Source organism: Rhinatrema bivittatum, chromosome 17 (assembly GCF_901001135.1).
Source record: "Rhinatrema bivittatum chromosome 17, aRhiBiv1.1, whole genome shotgun sequence".
In the NCBI taxonomy this organism is placed as follows: Eukaryota; Metazoa; Chordata; class Amphibia; order Gymnophiona; family Rhinatrematidae; genus Rhinatrema; species Rhinatrema bivittatum.
In genome coordinates this window covers 44,487,919-44,512,184 of record NC_042631.1, presented here as the reverse complement: position 1 = coordinate 44,512,184, position 24,266 = coordinate 44,487,919, and the positions used below count along the sequence as shown (strand labels likewise).

The 24,266-nt window shown below is 43.4% G+C and overlaps 1 protein-coding gene across 1 annotated transcript in view; it reads right to left on the bottom strand.

Moving 5' to 3' along the window:
• CHID1 (chitinase domain containing 1) overlaps window positions 1-24,266 on the bottom strand; it is a 780,048-nt gene that overhangs the window by 45,458 nt on the left and 710,324 nt on the right. The window contains exon 12 of the mRNA XM_029582484.1: window positions 9,869-9,949. Within this exon, the coding sequence (XP_029438344.1) occupies window positions 9,869-9,949 (81 nt within the window). The remainder of the gene's footprint in view (window positions 1-9,868; window positions 9,950-24,266) is intronic.

Below are 24,266 nucleotides of genomic sequence, written 5' to 3'. Positions count from 1 at the left end.
GTGGTCTTAAAACCTTACTTTGGTAGCCACCTAGGAATATCCAGTCATTATCATCAACTCAGATCTTCGATGTCTGTAGCTATGGTGGAATTGCAGCACAGAGCACGAGTTCCCAATCTTTCAGGGAACACAGACCCCCTTTTCAGAGTCAAAAAGTTTCACGGACCCAACACACTTCTCTAATTTTTGCATGCCACAACAAAAAAAAAAATAATATGCACTTGAGAAACAGCCATAATGTATAAAGCTTTGATCTAAATGTGGGGTCCGCCAGTCTCAGACGGCTTCGACCTCTGTGCCTCACCTTTCTTCCTTCTCTTTCCTCAAGCCCTGGGAAGATGGCTGCCACCGCGTCTTCATGCCGCTCTCCCCGGCGTTCCCGGATTGGCAACGGCGACGGCGTTCGCCATGTTTCTCCTAAGGGCCTCCTAGGGTGCGCACATGCCACCCACGTCTTTATCCATGTCATGGCGGGAACCTCGGGGGCGTCCCCTCCGAGTGACATCAGCACATCCTGGTATTTAGCCTGCCCTTAGTTTGCTAACAAACTGAGTTAGCAAGGATTGGAATCGCTCCGGTTTAAGCTGCTTTGCCGCTTCCCAGCAGCTGCTGGAAGCTCTCTCTCTCTGCCCTTCGGGGTAATTCATCGCTAACCTGGGTACCCGCTCCTTGGGGGCCCCATCTTCTCTCTTTCATGTACCTATCTGGGAAACCGGGTACTCGCTCCTCAAGGGCCTGCGCTCCCTACACTGGTGCCTGCAACTGCTTCGCTTCTGCCTGCCAGGATCTCCATCAGTACAGCTAACTACTCAGTGAGTACCAATTCTCTCAGTCTGTTCCACCTGCAGCTTCAGCGCTTGGAGTCTACATCCGGGTCCTGCCTTAGCTACCCTGCACTGCCTTTCATCTACTCGTGTGGGACTGGTCTCCTCTGCTGAGGACCCCTGGACTGCTTCTACTGGGTTGCCTTACCACTGTCCACCCCGGGCAGTACCATCAAGCTGTATAATAAATACTTCTCTGTGTCTGCGTGTATAGAGTCGAGCCTAGTACTGCGGTTCCTCACAGGGCTCCTCCCCGTGGGAGTGGCCATCTCCGCAGGAAGTGTAGGTATAAATAACACCTCAAAACGCTAACACTAACTTAAAATCGTAGGAAGGACAATTTCCAAAACTATTTAAAAATTGCCCTCATAATTGAAGGTGGAGGCCATTCCAGCTTCCAATTCAGCTGCAATGGGGAAAAGGAAGCAGGTTCCAAAAAGTCCAGGTTGCCAGCTTGGTAAGGCCGGGCAGCAATCAGCACTGGTACCCGCAGACCTGCAGTCTAATTTATAAAGGGAGACTGCCCACAGAGTTTCTTTTTGAAAACTCGGACTGGTGGGGAAAGCTAGCACTTTTGTTCCTGCGTTCTTTTCATCTGCAAGAAGACGTTAAAATTAAATCTCTGCGTGCACTTTCTCTCCCCCTGCTCCTTTTATACCCTGCAGGCAAATGTCTGCATGCTGCTCACAGTCAGCTCGATACTGTAAGGTGCGGTTGGAGATTAACTCGCTGTGGGCGCACAATTGGGACGCGTAAGGTGATCCTGCGATACAGTCTCCAGTTTCACGCATCCTTAGCGCTTCTTGAAACCGACCCATAACCTTTTCCGCACGCAGCTATTTAATGAACGAATTAGCTATTCCCCTCCGATACTGTGACGCGCGCTCCGATTATCTCCTTTGTAACCCGCTATTTTGCTGCGTCCTTAACCTGTTAGTTTACCGCCTACCCTCTACCTGGTGTTAGTGTGGTGTTCGAACAGCTACGTACCGGACTGCACCATGGACGACCTCCATATATACTAACATTTGCAGCGTAAAGTTGTTACATATATATATATATATATATATATATAAAAATACCTTGTCACTTTCCGAATCCCCCATCTCCACACGGGCGGGCGGGCGTGCGGTCATCGAGGCGGCGGTGGCGGGAGCCGACGGGCGGGTGGGCGCGCGTTTGATCCAGGCGGCGGTGGGAGCCGGCGGGCGGGTGGGCGCGCGTTTAATCCAGGCGGTGGCGGGAGCCGGCGGGCAGGTGGGCGCGCATTTGATCCAGGCGGCGGCGGGAGCGGGCGGGTGGGCGCGCGTTTGATCCAGGCGGTGGCGGGAGCGGGCGGGTGGGTGCACGTTTGATCCAGGATTTTGGTGCGAGCGCCGCTTTCACCGCGGTGGAGGGAGCCGGCGGGGGCTGCCAGAGGCTGCTTTCGCCGCCGGCTCCCTCCACCTGGATGAATGCACGCCCGCCCGCTCCCGCCGCCGCCTGGATCAAACGTGCGCCCACCCGCCTGCTCCCGCCACCGCCTGGATCAAACGCGCGCCCACCCGCCCGCTCCCGCCGCCGCCTGGATCAAACGCTCGCCCACCAGCCCGCTCCCGCCGCCGCCTGGATCAAACGCACGCCCACCCGCCCTCCGGCTCCCGCCGCCGCCTGGATCAAACGCGCGCCCACCCGCCCGCCGGCTCCCGCCACCTCGATGACCGCACGCCCGCCCGCCCGTGTGGAGATGGGGGATTCGGAAAGTGACAAGGTATTTTTATTTATATATATATATATATATATATATATATATATATATATGTAACAACTTTACGCTGCAAATGTTAGTATATATGGAGGTCGTCCATGGTGCAGTCCGGTACGTAGCTGTTCGAACACCACACTAACACCAGGTAGAGGGTAGGCGGTAAACTATATATATATATATATATATATATAACACTTTATTCCCTTTTGTTTTAATTTTCACCCTGCGCCTTGCTTCGGGAGGGGGGGGAACCATCCACTTCCTGGTGCCTGTCATTTGAAATGACAGGCACCAGCGCACCCAGGATACTGTATAGGCGCTGTATTAAGCGCCTATACAGTAAAATGGGTTGCACGGGCCTAACCTTCGCCTAACACTTCGCAGACGCGGTATGCATTTGCAAGTAATTTACATAGAGTATCGAGCGGTAGGTGAGCAGGACTGTGCGTGCGGGGAACGACGGTGCGCCCGGCACTGCCGCACTCTTTCTACCTCAGCCTTAGAGTATTGACCTGAGTGTAGGTATTTTTACCCTCAGTGACAGGGAATAGTAATTTTCAAAGAGCCTTTTTATGTGGGTAAACAGGTGTTTACCCACATAAAAAACTGTGAAACATATCCTCCCTGAAAACTGACCCTCTTTCAGCCTGCTTTTCTTTTATACTTTATGATTTTCTTTTATAATTCTTCCAAACACATACAGAAAATGAGTCACAAAATAATTCAGATTTTAGAAAATTCAAAAACAATAGCCTGCTTTTCAAAGGGAAGGCTAATGAGATCTCCATGTCTGTCTGTCTATCCCCCTTAATAACCTGTGGGGTAGATTTTAAAAGGGTTACGTGCATAAGTTATGCGCGTAACCCTTTAAACCCCCCCTGCGCACGCAAGCCCCGGGACGCGTGTAAGTCCCGGGGCTTTGCTAGGGGGGCGTGTCAGGGGGCATGTCGGGGGCGGCGCGATGTTCAGGGCATTCCGGGGGACGTAGTTCCGGCCCAAGGGCGTTTCAGGGGAGTGGCCGAGGCCTCCGAAATCACTCCCGGGCCGGGGAATCGCACGACAGGCGTAACTTTCGTGATAAAGGTGGTGGTGGGGGGGGGGGGGGGGGGTGTAGGTTAGGTGTGTGGGTTAGGTAGGGGAAGGTGGGGAAGCCGAAGGAAAGTTCCCTCCGAGGCCGCTCCGATTTTGGAGTGGCCTCGGAGGGAACAGGCAGCGCGCACAGGGCTCGGCACCCCCTTGCCCGCGCCGACCCCTGGTGCGCGAACAAAAGTACGCGCGGGCGTACTTTTCTAAAATCTACCCCTTTGTGTTTAATGTCATATCCACACCTGCCTGTTGTCTCATCCTCTTACCTCTTCCATCCCTAGAGGTCATCATTCCCTTCTTCCTTCCTGAACCATGGTGATCCTCTGTCTATCCAGCCTAATTCCAGGGGTCCACTCCATCTCTCCCCTGATAGGTTGCCATCCACTCTCACTCCCTTAACCAGGTCAATCATGTATTACTCTTCCCTCTCTTTTTCCTCCATTTTTTCATTCCTCTCTCATTCTTTATTCCCTCTGGCTTTCTCCTCATACTGTCAACCCCAGTTCCATTTCCTCCTTTCTTCCTTTCAGCCATTCTACTCACTATTTTGGTGCAGTTCTCCTCTCCTCTCTCTCTCTGTCATGCCAGTGGCAGAACACATGGCAGTAATGGGAAATGTTTCTTATCAATGTGATAACCCAGTTTTCCCCAGCTTTCTGCAGTGCGCAGCAACTGCTTTCTTCACTACCTCCACTATACTTGCAGGAGTGCGGGATGAGGCTTCTAATGGATGTGAATAGCCTTGAACTGTCCTTCCTCCTCCTGATATGCAGCAGTGTGGTGAAGTTTTCAGGACGATATTAGGCCCTTCCCTCACATTCTCCTGGCCTGTGATAGCAGCTCAGCTAATCCCCTGGAGGTCCCAGGACCCAGGTTGGGAACCACTGATAGAGACCTCTTGTTGATTCTCTTGTAAAACTACAGCATTGGTGTAGGGTAATGTGAGCATTTAATGTCAGCAGCAGTAAAAACTTCGGAAGTGTAGGTATAAAAAAAGTGCTGTTAATGAAAGGTACAGGTCAACATCAGAAGCAGAGAGTAGGATTCACTAGTTGTTTTTCACAGAGGCAAGCAAGAATGTCTGGTGTTCAGATAAAATCATACCCGATATTAAAAGCGTTGCTTGCACACAAATGCCGACGTGCGCACGCACAGGTGGGCTGTGCGCAAGCAACGTGGATTTAAAAAGGCTACAAAATACAAGTGTACCCATGCACACGTGAGGAATAAGGGGCCAAGGCATGGGCATTCTGGGGCGTGGTCCAGACTTACGCATGTAGCTCCCTATTTTAGAACCATGTAACTTTACTGTTGCTCCCGATGAGGGGCAGGTCTCTAATCTCAAGTTTTAGGGCTTACAGGACAGGGTGAGGGGTCCAGGTCAACTGGGCGGCATGCAGGATGAAGAACCAGAGGGGTCTGAAAGACCTCAATATTAGCTGGACAAACTGGTGGACTAATTGTAAAAACTGGGAATGTGCCTCGTGCGAGCACGTTTTAAAATCCGTTGACATACGCACGTAAAAGCCGACAAAGTCCTATGGAAGGCACGCGCATGATAGCTGTGCTCGAGTATCCTCTTAAAATTAGGTGCATACTTAGCGCAGTTAGTGTATTTCACAACATACCAGATGAATTTTAAAAGCCCGCCGTGCACATCAATTAGGGGATGTGCAGATATGTTGGGCTCGCGCGCTGAGCGGATTTAAAAAACCACCCACAAAAACACATTTCCCGCTGTGTGCACAAATGAAAAGTTTTCTAAAAGGGGCGGGGTGTGGGCGTGGTCTGGGCAGAGCATGGGCATTCTGGGATTTTAACCTGAAATTTGCGTGTAAATATTTCACACACTGGCGCATGCTGGGGTCTCCTGACAAAGTAACTTTACTTCTGCTATAGATAACATGTATGTGATAAGACAAAAAAATCTAGGCTGATCAGCGGGGTTTAAAAGGTCAGAGCTCTTGGAGAGGAAGGAAAGCTATTAAACTAGGGGGGTTTGTAAGACCTATCCCTTAAATGGGTGAACTGGAAATGAACTGGTTTTTGTGGCAATGGTGTTGGTGCACGTCGCTTTTAAAATCTCCCCCACTTATGTGGTAGAAGCGGGATTTGCATGCACAGGCACGCGCCTACTTAAAATTGAGCGCAAACATGCACGCAGTTGGGCTATTTCATAACCGGCGCGCGCATACGTGTGTATGTTATACAATAGCCGCGTCCCTGGATGCGGGCCAATGAATGTGTGCACCCGAGTGACGCTTTGAAAGTTACCGTACATGTGTGCAAGTGCGCACGTGATTAAAAATTCCAGCAGATCTTCGCTTGCGCACCGATATGTGCATGTATGGGCGCATGTGCGCTCGTTTTAAAATTACCGTCATAGAGAAGCACACAGTATGCCCTTTAAAGCATGAGTCTCGTTCAAAAGATGTCAATATGTGGAGGAAAGAGGCTGTTCTACGTAGACTGCTCACAATGTTTCCATTAATGAGAAACCAGTGAAAGGGCATTCTCATGGACTAAGAAAATTACTACAATATTTGAATTCCTAAATTCTGCTTTTAGTTACTGAGTTTGCTATGAATCTGTTCTAGTGGTTTCTCAGTAAAAAAAAAAAAAAAAAAAAAAGCTACCATACTTGGAGGTCTACTAATTGAAAGAGATTTTACAGCTTCTCACTACCTGCAGCCCAACTATTGAGAGGTGAGATGGGGGTGAAGGGTGAAAAACGTCTCAGAGGGTTTCATCTTGAATATGGAATGATAATGGAATATTTTAAGCATCATATCCTCTGCTGTAGAAGGCTGATGACTTGCAGTGGGGGGAGGAATCGGAGAAGACAAGGGAGTTTATAAGTTGTGAGACATGTCTCTTTCTATTTTGTTGTGTCATCATTTGCAAGTTTGGGCAAGAGAAATGTGAATGCAGATAGAGTGGCTATACCAGCCCAAGCTTGTGGTACAATAAAGTGTACCACTTACCTCTCATACATCACCTACAGGTTGCACATTAGTAGGTGTTTTACCATCTTTTTAGTGTAGGAAAGGTATTCCCTGTGTTGGCAAGTGAAATAATCCACTCTTGTCTGTACATAAGTAACCTTAGAGAACCGGTGTTATGGTTTTGGCTGCTGTGCAACCTCCCCTCCACCAGAGGACTCCAGTGAGCCCTGCTCTGAACTGTACTCTTCAGCAAAAATGCTGCCCAGGCTGCCAAGCTCCTCTTGCCTGCCTGCTCCACACCCAAACTCCAGGACTACTTAACACTGTCTGTCCCTTGCCTCAACACTTCGGTATCTTGTTTCCATTGGCTACTTGCTCTAGCCACTTCTGCCTTGTGGCCTTCTCAGACCTTTCCTTGTTTTGCCTCCTGGCCTTTGGGCTTTCTGTCTACAGCCCTTCTTTGTCTTGCCTTCTGGCCATTCAGCCTTCAGCTTTGTCATTCCCTTGTGGCCATCCGGTCTTCAGCTTCTGCTTCTGACCATCCAGCCTTCAGTTTCTAGCTTTGCCTTGTGGTCTTTGGGCTTTCGAGCCCTTCCCTCCTTGCAGCCTTGAACCTCTGGCCTACCCAGACTGCTTAGTTTGTGGCCTCTCTTGGCCTCTCCCTGACTCTAGGCCTCTTCCTGTCTTGCTGCCTTCAGACTTTATGTTTCATGTCCTGTCCTTTCTAGTCTGTTCCTGATTTCCAGTTCCACTCTCACCTGTAAGCAGCTCCAGTCTGTTCCTGAGTTCCAGCTTCACTCTTACTTGCAACGCAGCTCCAGCTTGTCCTGAGTTCCAGTTCCATTCTTACCTGCATGCTGGTCATCTGTTTCTGAGTTCCAGCTCCACTCTTTCCTGCACACAGGTCCAGTCTATTCCTGATTCCCAGTTCCACTCTCACCTGTATGCAGCTCCAGTCTGTTCCTGGGTTCCAGTTCACTCTTACCTGCACGCAGCTCCAGTCTGTTCCCAAGTTCCAGTTCCATTCTTACTTGAACCCAGCTCCAGTCTGTTCCTGAGTTCCAGTCCACTCTTACCTATAACCAGCTCCAGTCTCGTCCTGAGTTCTAGCTTCACACTTACCCACACGCAGCTCTTGTCTGCTCCTGAGTTCCAGCTCTTACTTGCACGAAGCATCTGTCTCACCCTGAGTTCCAGCTTCACTCTTATCTCCATGCAGCTTCAGTCTGTTTCTGAGTTCTAGCTTCACTCTTACCTGCACGCAGCTCCAGTCTGTTTCTGAGTTCTAGCTTCACTCTTACTTGTACGCAGTTCCAGTCTGTTTCTGTGTTCCATTTCCACTTTTATCTGCACACAGTTCCAGTCTGTTCTTGAATCCCAGTTCCACTCTTACCTGCATGCAGCTCCAGTCTATTTCTGGGTTCCTGCTGCACTCTTATCTGAACGCAGATCCAGTCTGTTCCTGAGTTCCAGTTTCATCTTATCTGCGCACTGTTCACCTGTTCCTGAGTTCCAGTTCCACTCTTATCTGTATGCAGCTCCAGTTTGTTCCTGAATCCCAGTTCCACTCTTACCTGTATGCAGCCCCAGTCTTTTCCCGAGTTCCCGCTTCACTCTTATCTTCACACAGCTCCAGTCTTGTCCCGACTTCTAGCTTCACACTTACCTGCACGCAGCTCCAGTCTATTCCTGAGTTCCTGCTGCACTCTTATCTGAACGCAGTTTCAGTCTGTTCCTGAGTTCCAGTTTCATCTTATCTGCGCACTGTTCGCCTGTTCCGGAGTTCCAGTTCCACTCTTATCTGTATGCAGCCCCAGTCTTTTCCTGAGTTCCCGCTTCACTCTTATCTGCACACAGCTCCAGTCTCATCCCGAGTTCTAGCTGCATGCAGCTCCAGTCTGTTTCTGAGTTCCAGCTCTACTCTTACCTGCACGCAGCTCTAGTCTGTTCCTGAGTTTCATTTCCACTCTTACCTGTTCGCTGTTCCAGTCTGTTCCTAAACTCCAGCCTTACTTACTCACTGTTCCTGAATTCCAGCATTGCCTGCACTTACTCCAGCCTTACTGGACTGCCCAAGCCTAGCTCCAGTCATCATGCTGACCCACGCCACTCTGGAGGTGGTGTCCACTACCCTCCTCCTGAACTGGAGCCTCAACAACTGGTAAAAGGTGTGCCAGCTAACCAAGCAATCTGATTGAATGAATGCTCCCTAGTACTTTATAATAGGAGAGAAATGATCACGGAAGCTTTTCTGGTATTCAAATTTGGTTTCCTCTACCATAATATATAACCAGCTATGGATGGTTGATAGGAACAAGCTTTGTCAACTAATATTTCAAGAGTTTTATACTGAGAAGCTAACAGAAAACACTGAAATAAGAATTGAAGCACCAGTTCCTTATGAGTTGGTGACATTGATTATTGGTTTGAATTGCCACTGAATACAATACATGAGTGACACTAATATAGTCCTGTTTTTTAAAATCTTTCCTCTAAACATTTCTATTGACAAAACTGGCTCAACATCAGACAGCCCATGTCTTGTTGATCTAGAATATGAATGTGTCCAAGAATATGAATGCTGATTTGTAAACCGTTGTGATCTTCTTTTGGAACGACGGTATATAAAACATCTAAATAAATAAAACAAATAAATAGGCTCTATCTTAATCTGGGTGGAACCTGGGTGCTGGTGCTAACATTTAAAAAGGAGATGATTTTTAACTAGACCATGAGGGAAAGGCAACAGTCGCTCAGAAGCACATGGTTTGGAGGGAAAGGTCTTCAAAAGATACCTGCAAAACAGGGAAGTTAGAATATACCAGTAGAGAGGTTTTGTTTAAGGCTCAAGTAGCCCAGAAAGATATAGACAAAGACCACACAGATGTGAATGGCTGTACATAGGTTTTTACATATGCAAGCATTTGTGCACGCATATGTACTCAGATTTTATAACTTGGGCATATCCTTCCCATGCAGGTTTAAAATACAGTAGCAACTTTGCATGCGCCCAGGTTTAAAATACAGTAGCGCCCAGGTTTAAAATACAGTAGCAACTTTGCATGCGCCCATATACACGAGTAGTTTTGAAAAATATCCTCCCTATTTTCAAGTGTGCATAAATTGGTTCACAGAAGTAAAGAGAGTTTCAATCTGCCAAACATTTCAAAGAAGCATTTTTAAGAAAAGTAATGCGTACAGGAGCAATTGCACATCATTACAATAAAACATTATAAGCAGATAAAAAATGGGCACACACAACTCACTTCTTGTACTCAAAATAATGTTCTGCTATCTGTTCGTCCCACATGATCTTCGGTTTGTGCTCTTTTAGAATCTCAATGTACCTGCAAAATTGCCAAACAGAACTGAAAATTAACATTTATGATTTTAAAAACTATTTATTGTAGAATTTACATTTTGCATTTCTAAAGTTAAGAACGTGATTAAAGAAAATGTGAAGGAGCAGAAAATTCCATGCAAAGGACATAAGGATATTCTGTGACCAAGTAGATGATCCACTAAAGGCTGCTAACAGCATGCGTAACAAATTGCACTGATCACGAAAGCCATAGAAGTCAATATTCAAAGGTTTTGGCCTACTACTTTTGAGAGATAGTGAGACCAAACTTGCTATTTCAATTCTCCCCTCCACCCTCATTGATTGGCTAAATTTTGTCAGGTCAAATCGCATCCGGCACAATTTAGGAGGATAAAAATAGGAGGCACTGCTGATGTTCCTGGGATGAGATTACATTTTTGGCTGTTGAGTGCTGATGTTCAGTACTGTCTGAACTAAATTACCCAGGTAATTCTGGTTGACCAAAAAGCAGGCCTAAAGTTAATTGAACAACTTTGTTGATTAACTTTAGATGAGATATTTAGGCTAAGTATATGGATAAATTGTCAGTTAAATTTATCTGCACATGGCTGCATGTGCCTCTTAGCTGTGCGCTAAGGCACTCTCTAATGTCTTAGGGAGCAGACAGTAAACCACAATGGGTAGGTGTAGAAAAATGAGCTAAATGAGTTTCAAATGAATACATATTAAGCTCATGCAAATGATTATCCTTTTCATTAAACCATGCGCTATTGAATGACTGTATGTTACAGCCCAAAATGTATTGCCCATTCCTGACCACATGTTAGGCAGGCACCACTTGCACTTACAGTACTATAAAATCTATTTGCGGACTAGAGGTAATTTATAGGAAAAGATGGAGGTGTTTTGTCCAACAAAAAAACAAGGAGAAAAGGTAGACAGAGATAGGGAAAATAAGTAGAAAGAGGAGGAGGGGAGAGAACAGAGTGAGAGAAAAACAGCAGGGGAGAGCAAAAATGTGCCTGCATCCCTAGATTTTCATTACAAGGATAACCTGCAGAGTAGCAACAGTGCCAGTATTGACTGCACATGATACATTATCCCTTTCTAACTCATTAGGGGCAAGATTCATTAAGGCTTTTCTCCCTTTTTGTATCTATGGGGAAAACCCTTAGTGAATCAGGTCCTAACTTATTGTGGGTTGGAAGAAGGGCTGGACCTCAGGTGGAAGGCAGAGAAGTTGGAACGGACAGGGAGCAGAAAGCAGGTGGCATGGACATTGAAATACAGCAGCCTAGTAGAAATTAGGTATACATACATGCACAAGCTGTTATAGACCAGACTACCAGAGCAACAATGGGCACTTTTGTTAGTTTAAGATAAATTGTTGAAATAAATTCTTCAATAGTCATAAGATCTACACTATCAGACCCAGGTGGTTGATATAGGACAAGGATGACACATGACTAAAACTTTGCAAATAAAAACTCATAATCTTTTAAAGTATCCTGAGCAATTGCCGTTAAATTAACAAGAATTTTGAAAATTAACAAAATGCTTCCATCCCTTGAGGATTTAGGTTAATTACTGCTTTAAGAAAACTGCCCCATGTTGACTAGTAACTGGAATAAAAAGGCCCAAAGAGAAAAAAATTCAGCCCAGAGATAGAACAACTTAGGCTGAGAACGGCATGAGGGTGCAGAGTGAATTCCTGATAAGAAAGGTGCCAAGAAAGTTACAAGAAACAAAGGAAGCACTGAGTAAGCAGAATATGTGATGTCTGAGAGGCGCATGAATGAAAATTACGAGCAAACATAGGGGATGAGAGAGGGGAGGGGGGAAGCATATGCGAGCCATGTTTACTGTTGGCATTGCTCAACAGTATATTCTGTAAGCTGGGCTCCGTTTACTTCCATAAGGAAAACACAATCTTGATTTTCCTTATAGTTTCCGCTATCTTAACTTTGTATGCATGCATGAAATAAACAAATCCTGCCAGCTCTTATAAGATCTCTAAGCTACTTAATAAATGTTATGTTTTGAAACTGAAAGTCTGTTTCATCACTGGCTATCTCTGGGGAGGAAACCAGGTGGGGTAAGTTTCAAGGTTTTTAACATTTTGGTAGCAGAGAATGGTTTGAGCGCGGCAGGTCCAGTCGTGATCGCGGGTACGGTTGGAACTGGTCGAACCGCGTGTACAGCCAGAATTTGTCGGGACCACGGGTAAGACAAATCAGGACCTAACGGAGCCACGGGCACGATTAGGCACCACGTGAGGTACATGAGACCACATGAGTATATTTTTCATTCCTATATATGAGTATTTTCATTTACATTTTTTGCTAAGTTTTTGTTACATAGTAACTTAAAGTTGGCAATTTGTTTTTTTCTAAGGCATTCTAAGTTTAAATTCATCATGTTACAAGGTACAGGATTCCCCAGTCCCCTTGCATTGGTTTGTGAATTATTTCCACACAAAGTTAAAACTATTACTAAGCATTGTAAGAAATGGGCAGTGTGGGCGGAACGGGAAGCATTCATGAGCTGGCCTGAGGACAGCAGCTTTACAGCCCTGGTTGCTGTAATTCATTAAGCATAAAAAAGACAGGAAAGTCTTTAACACGACATTTGCATTATTTTAACATGTCTATGGTTACATGGGAGCGTAAGATAGGCACCGGATTAGATTCCCAGAGTTCAGGATTAGTTCCACACTCCCCTCCCCCTTATGAGAGCAAGGAATCAAGATTTAACCCCTGTTTGGGCTATAGTGCAGGAAGCCTTACATTTACAGCCTGTTGGTTTGCAATAAGATTTGTATGTTGTCCGTAGTAAGCTAGTTTTGTTTGAAGACTGTAGTTTCTCAACCCCTGTCTCTTACAACTGTTGTTAGCAAGTAAAAGACTTTCTTTGGCCAATTGTCCAGCATACTTAATGAAAGCTTATTAAGACTGATACCTGTATATTTAATAAATTTGTACTGGAACACAATACAAAGAGGTCCATATGTACAATGCAAAGAGGTTTAAGACAGTAACAGTTAGTCCTTTGCTGTCCTTGCTTGCAGGGCTCTGTGATTAGAAAAGCATTAGATTCAATCACCCACAGATCCCACTCTTCCTTCATGCTTAGAAGAATTTCAACCTCTATACTGTATCTCTCCCTTGGATTTTTCCAGCCCAAATACATAATTCTGCATTTTTTAGCATTACATCTTAACTGCCAAATTCTAGACCATTCCTCAAGCATTGCTAGATACCCTCCTATTTTTCACTCCTTCCTGGATATCTACTCTATGGCAAATTTTGGCATTATTTCCAAAAAGACAAACCTTTCTCAACTATCCTTCCGCAATGTCACTCACAAAAATGTTGAAAAGAATCAGTCCAAGGACTGATCTCTGCAGCATACCCCCACTCTTCACAGTGAACTCCATTTACCACTACTCTTTGTAACTTCCCTCTCTAAACAAATTTCTAACTAAGTCATTCACTTTGAGTACTCTTGGAATGTACCCTGATTTATTTAAACGTCACCTATGCTGAAATGTGTCAAAGGCCTTACTGAAATCCAAGTACACTACATATAATGCTCTTCCTGATCCATCTCTCTAATCACCCAGTCAAACTGATCAGATTTCCTTCTGGTAAAAACCATACTGCCTCATATCATATAATCCACTGGATTCCAGAAATTATACTATCCTCTGTTTAAGAAGGGAGTCCATTAATTTGCTCATCACAGATGTCAGACTAACCTAGCCTTCTTCAGACTTCCACTTTTGTAAATAGGAACTACATCCACCTGAGTTCGGCCCTCTAGAACTACTACTACTCACACTAAAGAACCATTGAAAAGATTAGTCAGCAGAGTTGACAGTTTCCTTATTATCGTAACTCTTTATTAAAAGTTATTGCCAGCAGCTAATTTCCACCCTTGCTAAAGTAGAGTCCATCCTTTTGGAATAGGCTCCCTATTCCGCAAAATAGCTCCCATTTCCAAACAAATTTAAATCCCTCTTCCATGAATCATTGTTTCATACACTGAGACTCGGTAACTTAGTTTGCCTCTGCGGTCCTGTGTGTGGAAAATGGAAGATTTCTGAGAATACTACCCTTTAGGTTCTAAATTTTATTTTCCAACTTAGAGCCTAAATTTAGCTTCCAGAATCTCCCTCCTGCTCCTTCCTATACCGTTGGTATCCATATGTACCATGACACCTGGCTGCTCTCCAGCATTCTCTAAAATTAAATTTAGGTGATGCAAAAGTTCCACTACCTTTGCACCCGGCAAGCTACCAAGTAATCTTCATGTCCACTAGCTTCTCAGCTATCTACATTTCTTATGATTGAATCACTAATTTCAACAGCAGTTCTATCTTTTCCCACCTAGGAAGACACCCTTGGAAAGTCATCCTTAGTGCTAGAGGATAATGCATCGCCATCACCTAGATGACAGGTTCTAGCTACAGGATCACTTCCTGCCACACCAACATGATCCTCTCCTTCCAGGTGACCTTGCTTCTCCAAAGAGCACAGGGGCTGCCAAAATGTAGGTAGGAATATTCTATTATATCCCTGAAGGTCTCCTCTATATACTTCTCTGTTGCATTAGCTCTTCTAAGTCTGTCACTCTAGTCTCTAGATTCTCTGAGACCCAGGAGTTCTTTGCACTGGGTATTCACATACCATCTTTCACCAACAGGTATACAATCATACATGTGACCTTTGATGGAAAGACTGGATGGCCCCCTATCCTGCTGCTAGACTGCTGTCTCCATCTTAAAGTAGTTGAGTTATTAAAGTTATTTAACATATTTTAAGGAATGGGGATGCTTAATCTAATTTGAAATCCCTTAAATTTGTTAGATGTATTTTATATCTATTTGTCAATAACCAGCAATAGAACTACAATTAATCCATTGATAAGGGCAGAGTTAATTATTCACTTGTTGATAGAAGTCCCTAAATTACTCTTATTATGAAAAATGGCCCCCTAATTGGAGTTACAGTCTATATATTAAAAAAATGTGACTCAGGTGAGTCACCAGTAATCACTGTTCCTACAAAAAACAGCTCTCACATCTTACCACTGCAAAAACAATAACCTTTTGCAAAAACGTTTATACAAACATACTATTATTAATTTGAAGTTTGGAGAGTGGCTAATGTAACGCACATTTTTAAAAAGGGCTCCTGGGGTGATCTGGGAAACTATGGACCACTGAGTTTGACTTCAGTGCTGGGAAACATAGAAACTATGGTTTAATGGGACATAATAAACAAGGATTTACCAAAGGGAAGTCTTGCCTCACTAAACTGCTAGACGTTTTGAAGGGATTAATAAACATGTGGATAATGGTGAGTAGGTGGATATAATGTACTTGGATTTTCAGAAGGTGTTTGACAAAGTCCCTCATAGAAACATAGCAACATAGAAACATGACAGCAGAAAAAGACCATATTATATATCTGGTTTGGCCATCTAACCAAATTATCTAGCCCATACAATTCCCATGACTCTCTCAGATATCTTCTGAATTTATCCCTATTAAGGAGTCTATAGGAAGCTCCTTCAGACCCGCTTAAGAGACTGGGCACAGCTGTCTCGCCCAGTCTTCCTTAAGATCCATACCTGCAAGGAATCCTGGGTGAACGGAGGAGCTCCTCATCAGTGTATAAGAACTCAGGGCCTAGAAGGGTTAAAGAGGACCCGTGAAGCAGTCAGGAACCATTCTATCCAAAGAACTGCTATAAGAACATAAGAATTGCCGTACTGGATCTGACTAAGGTTTCCAACAGTGGCCAATCCAAGTCACAGGTACCTGGCAAGTGCCTAAACATTAAATAAATCTCAAGCTACTATTGTTTGCAAATTAATAGCAGTTTCTGAATTTTTCCACTAGAAAATTATCCAACCTCTTTTTAAACCCAGTTACACAAACTGGTGTAACCACATCCTCTGGCTATGAATTCCAGAGCTTAACTATGCGCTGAGTGAAAAAGAATTTTCTTCAATTTGTTTTAAATGAGCTACTTGCTAACTTCATAGAGTGCCCCCTAGTCCTTCTATTATCTGAGAGAGTAAATAAGTGATTTAAATTAACTTTTTCAAGTCTTTTCATGATTTTGTAGACTTCTATCATATCCCCCCCCTCAGTCATCTCTTCTCCAAACTGAACAGCCCTAACTTCCTTAGCCTTACCTCATAGGGCAGCCGATCCATGCCCCTTATCATTTTGGTCACCCTTCTCTGCACATTCTCCAGTGCAACCATATCTTTTCTGAGATGTGGCGACCAGAATTGCACACAGTATTCAAGATGTGGTCTCACCATGGAACGATACAGGGGCATTATGACATCCATCATTTTATTTGCCATTTCCTTCTTAATAATTCCTAACATTCTGTTTGCTTTTTTGATCACCTCAGCACACAGAGCCGACGATTTCAATGTATTATCCACTATGATGTCTAGATTGCTTTCCTGGGTGATAACGCCTAAGATAGAACCTAACATTGTGTAACTACAGCAAGGATTATTTTTTTCTATATGCATCACTTTGCACTTGTCCATGTTAAATTTCATCTGCCATTTCGAAGCCTAATATTCCAGTCTCACAAGGTCCTCCTGTAATTTATCACAATCTGCTTGAGATTTAACTACTCTGCATAATTTTATGTCAACCGCAAATTTGATCACCTCACTCATTGTACCCCTTTCTAGATCATTTATAAATATATTAAAAAGAACTGGCCCAAGTACAGATCCCTGATGCACTCCACTGTTTACCTTTTTCCACTGTGAAAACAGACCATTTAATCCTACTCTGTTTCCTGTCTTTTAACCAGCTTGCAAACCACAAATGGACATCACCTCCTATCCCATGACTTTTTAGTTTTCTTAGCAGTCTCTCATCTGGGACTTTGTCAAATGCCTTCTAAAAATCCAAATACACCACATCTACTGGTTTACCTTTGTCCACATGTTTATTCACCCCTTCAAAACAATGTAGGAGATTTGTGAGGCAAGACTTCCCTTGGATAAATCCATGCTGGCTGTGTCCCATTAAACCATGTCTATCTAAATGTTTTGTGATTTTATTCTTTATAACAGTTTCCTTGATTTTTCCCGGCACTGAGGTCAGGCTCACTGGTCTATAGTTTCCTGGATCACCCCTGGAGCCCTTTTTAAATATTGGGGTTATATTGGCCATCTTCCATCTTCAGGTACAACAGATGATTTTAATGATAGGTTACAAATTAATTGAAATAGCTCTGAAATTTCATTTTTTAGTTCTTTCAGAACCCTGGCGTGTATGCCATCTGGTCCAGGTGATTTACTGCTCTTCAGTTTGTCAATCTGGCCTACCACATCTTCCAGATTCACCATGATTTGGTTCAGTTCATCTGAATTATCACCCTTGAAAACCATTTCCAGAACAGGTATCTCCCCAACATCCTCTTCAGTAAACACTGAAGCAAAGAAATCGTTTAATCTTTCCGGGATGGCCTTATCTTCCCTAAGTGCCCCTTTTAACCCCTCAATCATCTAATGGTCCAACTGACTCCCTCGCAGGTTTTCTGCTTTGGATATATTTAAAAAAATGTTATTGTGAGTTTTTGCCTCTATGTCTAATTTCTTTTCAAATTCTCTCTTAGCCTGTTTCATCAATGTCTTACATTTAACTTGCCAATGCTTATGCTTAATTCCTATTTTCTTCTGATGGATCCTTCTTCCAATTTTTGAATAAAGATCTTTTGGCTAAAATAGCCTCTTTCACCTCACTTTTTAGCCATGCTGACAATTGTTTGACCTTCCTTCTACCTTTCTTAAGAAATACATATGGACTCTACTTCCAGGATGGTATTTTTTTAACAATGTCCTCGCCTGTTGCACAGCTTTTACCTTTGTAGCTGCACCTTTCAAATTTTTTTATATTTTTCTCATTTTATCAGTTTCCCTTTTGAAAGTTTAGTGCTACAGCCGTGGATTTACTTACTGTCCCCCTTCCAGTCATTAATTCAAATTTGTTCATATTATGATCACTATTGCCAAGCAGCCCCACCACCGTTACCTCTCTCACCAGATCCTACACTCCACTAAGAATTAGATCTAAAATTGCTCCCTCTCTCATCGGTTCCATAAAACTGTCATTTATTCCATCCAGGAACTTTATCTCTCTAGTATGTCCTGATGTTTTACTTACCCAGTCAATATTGGGGTAATTGAAATCTCCCATTATTACTGCACTACCAATTTGGTTAGCTTCCCTAATTTCTCTTAGCATTTCACTGTCTGACTCACCATCTTGGCCAGGTAGATGGTAGTATACTCCTATCACTATACACTTCCCAACACGCAAGGGATTTCTACCCATAAAGATTCAATTGTGCATTTAGTCTCATGCAGGATCTTTGCCCTGTTAGACTCTATGCCATCCTGAACATAAAGCACCACTCCGCCACCAAGATGCCCCTCTCTGTCACTGCGATATAATTTGTAACCTAGTATAGCATTATCCCATTTGTTATCTTTCCACCATGTCTCTGAAATATCAATTAAGTCTATGTCATCATTCACTGCAATACACTCTAATTCTCCCATCTTACTTCTTAGACTTGTGGCATTAGCATACAAACATTTCAAAGTGTGTTTTTTGTTTGTATTAACATCTGCTTTTCAGTTGACAGGGATAAATTGGAATCTTTTAGCTCTAGTGAGTTTTTATTTATAGGCACTTGGACTACTTTTCTTATTATTGGATCCTCTCTGTTGGGATGCCCTAACTCTAATGCTTCATTAGTATCCTTCGAAGATACCACCCTCTAAACCATGTGCTGCTGAGTGACTGTCAGCTTTCCCCTTTAGTTTAAAGCTGCTCTATCTCCTTTTTAGCGTCAGCAGCCTGGTTCCACCCTGGTTAAGGTGCAGTCCATCCCTTCAGAAAAGAGTCCCCTTTCCTCAAAATGTTCCCCAGTTCCTTACAAAACTGAATCCCTCTTCCTTGCACCATCATCTCATCCACGCATTGAGACTCCAGAGCTCTGCCTGCCTCTTGGGACCTGAGCGTGGAATGGGAAGCATTTCAGAGAATGCTACCCTGGAGGTTCTGAATTTCTACATAGAGCCTAAATTTGGCTTCCAGAACCTCTCTCCTACATTTTACTATGTTGTTGGTGCCCACATGTGCCACGACAGCCGGCTCCTCCCCAGCCTCAGTCAAGCACCCAAGATGACTATATTGCTAACACTCGAATGAGCACCAAACTAATTCACCCTTCACTGCAACAATCCCGAATAATCTTTACAAATCATTAAGCACATAGCTGCAAGCTCTATATGGGGGAGGAAATAGAATCATTCCAAATTTCCAAGAATATCATTTTCTTCTTAACTTTCTGAAATGTACATATATATTTTTTCATTATCATTAATTTATATAATTCATTCCTCCATTGGATTAATGAAGGCAGAAACTCCTCTCTACTTGAGCAATATAGACTTCTTAGCGAACAGTAAAGCTTTTCTCAACCACAGTTTCTGAAATGTATTCAGACCCACAAGCATAATCAGATCATCAAATAATACCATTTCTACTTGTGAAGATAATGTACATGTCAGAATCTTCTCCAGGTAAGTCAAAATTAATCCCCCAAGGCTTTTGAACAACATTACAAGACCAAAAAATTATGTCCCAGTGTATCTATCTCTAAATCACATTTAACACAACTGTCTAGGTAATTCTCATCCTAAAAGTCCTTCTCTGGGAGACATAAAATCTCATCAAAAGTTTGTATTGTATTCCTCTCAAACTGGTGTTTATGGATATTAAACGAATCCGTCTGAAGCAATTCTGATGGGCCTGTGCTGTCATGTTTGTATTGATCTCCTGCTTCCATTATTCACTAAATCATTAGCCAGCTCTGTACCTGCCTTCTGTACAAATTCAGAATAAAAACTGAAACCACTGACCATGTTTCTTATATTTAAAATATACACATAATGTTGCACTTGAAGGCAAGCATAAAAATGCATTTCATCTTTATCAAGCATATCCTTCAATTCCTGGAACTCTCGTATTCCACCCTCATCATTAAGAATGGATGCTTTTACTATTCCACTACTGAAAAACTCCTTTCTGTAACACTGGAATAAAATCTCTGTTGCCAATTAAAGGTATATATAAGAACATAAGAACATAAGAAAATGCCATACTGGGTCAGACCAAGGGTCCATCAAGCCCAGCATCCTGTTTCCAACAGTGGCCAATCCAGGCCATAAGAACCTGGCAAGTACCCAAAAACTAAGTCTATTCCATGTAACCATTGCTATAGCTCAAACCACAGAGCCACTTTCAAGTTTTCACAGTAAATCTAACTAAACTGCATATTCTAAGATTTAGCGGAATTTGAGACGACAAAGCATGAAGCAAGTATACCAAATCCAAAGAACTGGCCAACAGATGCTCTAACTCTACTGGGGTAAAGCATGATGTAGCCTATAACCAGTCACCCAGGTGACACAAGTTATATCCTATATTATATAATCTAAAATTAGGCAAGCCCAATCTTCCATGCTTAATAGGTGTCATTAGGTTAAATAGGGACACTCTAGCCATCTTCCCCACCCATGGAAAATTCCTTTTTATTTATTTTTAACTTTTTTATTCTGACGTTCGTGTATAAAACACAAATCACACCGGTTTACAATGAAACTGAATGTCGCACGGGAGCGTTACAAGGAACAGGAAATACAAATAACTGGGATACAGGAAATTAAACATTTGCAAATTTAGATACAACCTGGGAGTAAATATTATTTATTTATTTATTTTGTATATTGTGATGCAGTACGACCTGGTCAGGGGCAGAAACAGCAGGGACACAGAAAAGCAGAAGCTGGCAGTACCAAACCTAGCCACCGGAGGGCGCTGAGGAAGGTAGCAAAGACTACACTTCCCAGGTTCCCTGAACCGACACCTGACCCCTGGCTGGAGAATGAGCAGGAACAGGTGGAGGAAATTGGGACTGATCCCTATGACTCAGCAGAGTCTATGGAAGCTGAGGAAGAGGGCGTGCCACCGTGGTGGAGCTGGCCACAAAAGCCCGGCTCCTCAGAGTCTCTGGAGGAGGAGATGGAGGTAAACTGGGAAGAGGAAAGCTCCAGCTGTTCCTCTATGGAGGTGGAATAACCAGGAGGTTGGGGGATGGTAAATCCTGGGTTTATACAAGGATGTTGAAGAGAGGTTAGAAGGAAATTATGGTTTGAATGCTGTTTAACTCTGAGCTTGCTAAAGAGAACCTAAGCAGTTAGGCTTGGGGTTTGTAAGGTCAACCAGGCATTGTTGCAGGGCTGCAGCCGGTGAGGCTACAGGACTACCTTAAACCCTTTTTGTGATAAAGGCCTTTTTCTCTGTGTACTGTTTGGGAGTGCCAGGACTAGGCCTGGCACTCTGACTAGAGGCCGGGAGGAATCCATAGCAGCGCTGTGCATGAGCTGTGCAACTGGACGGGACGTGGTATATGAGCGAAGCCGGAGGCCTGAAGCCCAGCAAAGCCCCACAGCATGCTGAGTGGATGGGCGTGATCGTGACAATATTTATATACCGTTTTACCAGTATAGCACTGACCAAAGCGGTTTACAATAATAAAACAAATATTATAAACAAAACACAATTTAAAAATTAAGTTTAAATTGTTTAAGTAAAATACTAAAATAAAATAAAATAAAATAGAATTAGAAATGAATAAAAATACAGCATATTATATGATCAATTAAAATTAAAGTGACAAAAATAAAAGTTGGCCATTATATTTAAAAAAACTTAAAGGTCAGAAGCAAAGCAGACAAGTCAATAGATACTTTAAAATTCAATAATTCCTTAATTGACATTAAATATGATACATACCTAACCTTATTTACTCTGGCTAGAAAGTTCAATATCCCTAAAAGCTTCCTGAAAAAGATGGGTTTTCAGAACCTTCTTAAACTCTTTTCGATTGGGTATTAGCCTTAAAGGGTCTGGCAGTGCATTCCATAAAATAGGACCCACGAACGAAAAAGCTCTATTCCTTGTCACATTCAGAGCAGCGTTTTTTACTGAGGGAATTTCCAGTATTCGATAATCCTGTAGCATTGAAATCTCCTTTGTAGTCAAATAAATAGGTATAAGTTGAAATACATATAACTATTTCAGGAGTATCATCATGCAAATTAAATGTATATTCCCAGTGTGTGATAGGGGATATCTACCCCACTGCTGGAGTAACAACTTAGTAGATGAAAAGAAATTAGAAAATTGTTTCATTGTAAAGTCAAGCTATCATTAGGGAGAGGAACTACCATCAAATTTTAAATAAACTCCTTCTATGTGGACTTGATCCCAGTCGCCCCATCCTACCCCATGATAATGGGGTCCAAAGGAGGCAGGCTTGATCCCCAATCCTGGTGACATATATCAAAATGGCACTGGCTGACCTGAGGCCAGTGCCATTTTGGAGTACGCCTATACCATTTTGAAGTATGGCAATCAGTGGGGCAGGAATGACTGGGATTATTCCTGCCTCCTTTGGACCCATGGTTATGGAGTAAGATGAGAGGGGCTAGGGTCAAGCCCTCCCTTCTGTACCTCCATCATCTAGCTACTCTGCTGCTTGTCCCTCTCCTTATTCTGTCCAGCATCTCCTCTCTCTTGGCCATGACCTGCACTCCACTGCTTCTTGGTTATCATGACCTCTCTCCTCCTGCTCATTCTCACCTCAGCACTTGACCCCTAAGCACACACTCAGCAGTCAAGCATAGCTCCCTGCTTCAACGGCAGGGGAGAAGAAAAACAACCAATAAGGGCTGAATAACATAGTCTGGGTAAAACAAATAAGCATGGGTGTAGCTTGCTTATTGCGGCGGTTACTACCCCTACTACCCCTAACTAATCAAGCTTGATATTTCACTTGGATGCAGCTCCATCACTGCTCTCTACATTAATGGTGGGGGTGGAAGGGAAATAGAACCAAGAGCTAAGAGAAACAGATAAGTATGAGAAAAAAATGTGTGAAGCTTGCTGGGCAGACTGGATGGGCTTCTTCTGCCGTCATTTCTATGTTTCTATGTTTCTATAAACACCTAGGACAGTCATGCACCTAGACTATCTCTCACCCCCTTTCCATGCTCTGTGCCAGAAGTAGGAAATTCCAGTCCTGAAGTGCCACAAACAGCCTAGTGTGCCACAAACAGGTCTGGTTTAAAGGACTTCCACAATGAATATGCATTAAACATATTTGCATACAATGGAGGCAGTGCATGCAAATACACCTCATGTATATTTATTGTAGATATCCTGAAACCTGAAAAGTCCTGATTGTAGCACTCAAGGACCAGAGTTGCCTAGCCATGTTTTATGCTCTCCAGTGTCATTCCTCTGTTGCAAACCCTAATAATAGGAAAGAAAACAGTACAGGAAACAAGAAGCACAAGACACAACACACCAAACTTTTAAATAATACTTCTTTTCCTTCAAATAAATCCAATGTACATATTTTTGCAAAAAGGAGGAAAAGCTTAGAGAAAAGATGCACCATGCATATGCAAAATAGTGCATAGGTCTTAAATAGCATGGCAAGCAGACATATTAACACATAATAATTTTCTGCTAGCATGCATGTAAACATTTTAGTGTATGCATTTTCAAAAAGTGTCTAAAAGGCAGATTATAAACCAAATACATTTGTGAATTTTTTTTCTCCTCACACACTCAAGGACGGTAACTTTCAAATGGGTACATGGGTGCACATATCCACGTGTGCATCAGCATGAGCTCAGGCATACAGCAATTTTAGAACATACATGTACATATGTGCGTATGTTATAAAATAGCCTGAGTGTGCATATGTGTGTGTGTCCAATTTTGCAAGTGAGTGTGCACAGCCGCACACATCTGGGTAAGAGCTGCACGAGTGGGAACATTTTATAACAGGCGTGCGTCCATGCTGTGACTAATATGACCAGTTTGTTCACCAGTTCACCCTGTCTAGAGTTAGGTTCTCGAAACCTCACTGGCTCTTTACTCCAGACCCCTTAAACCCCCCAGGGATGCTTGGTTTTTTTTAAAACTTACATCACCTCCATAGCAGAAGTAAAGTTATGCGGCACTGGACCTGGGCTCGTGCCCAGGTGTATAGGAACTTCCATGGATAGCTCCTTGCCCCGCCCCAGAACCTCCATGCCCCACCCACACCATGCCCCTTTTTCATTCAAAGTGAGATATTCGCATATCAGAAGATGTGTGCGCATGTAGGTGGCTTTTAAGATTGGGTGGACACATGCATGTCCTACATGTACGT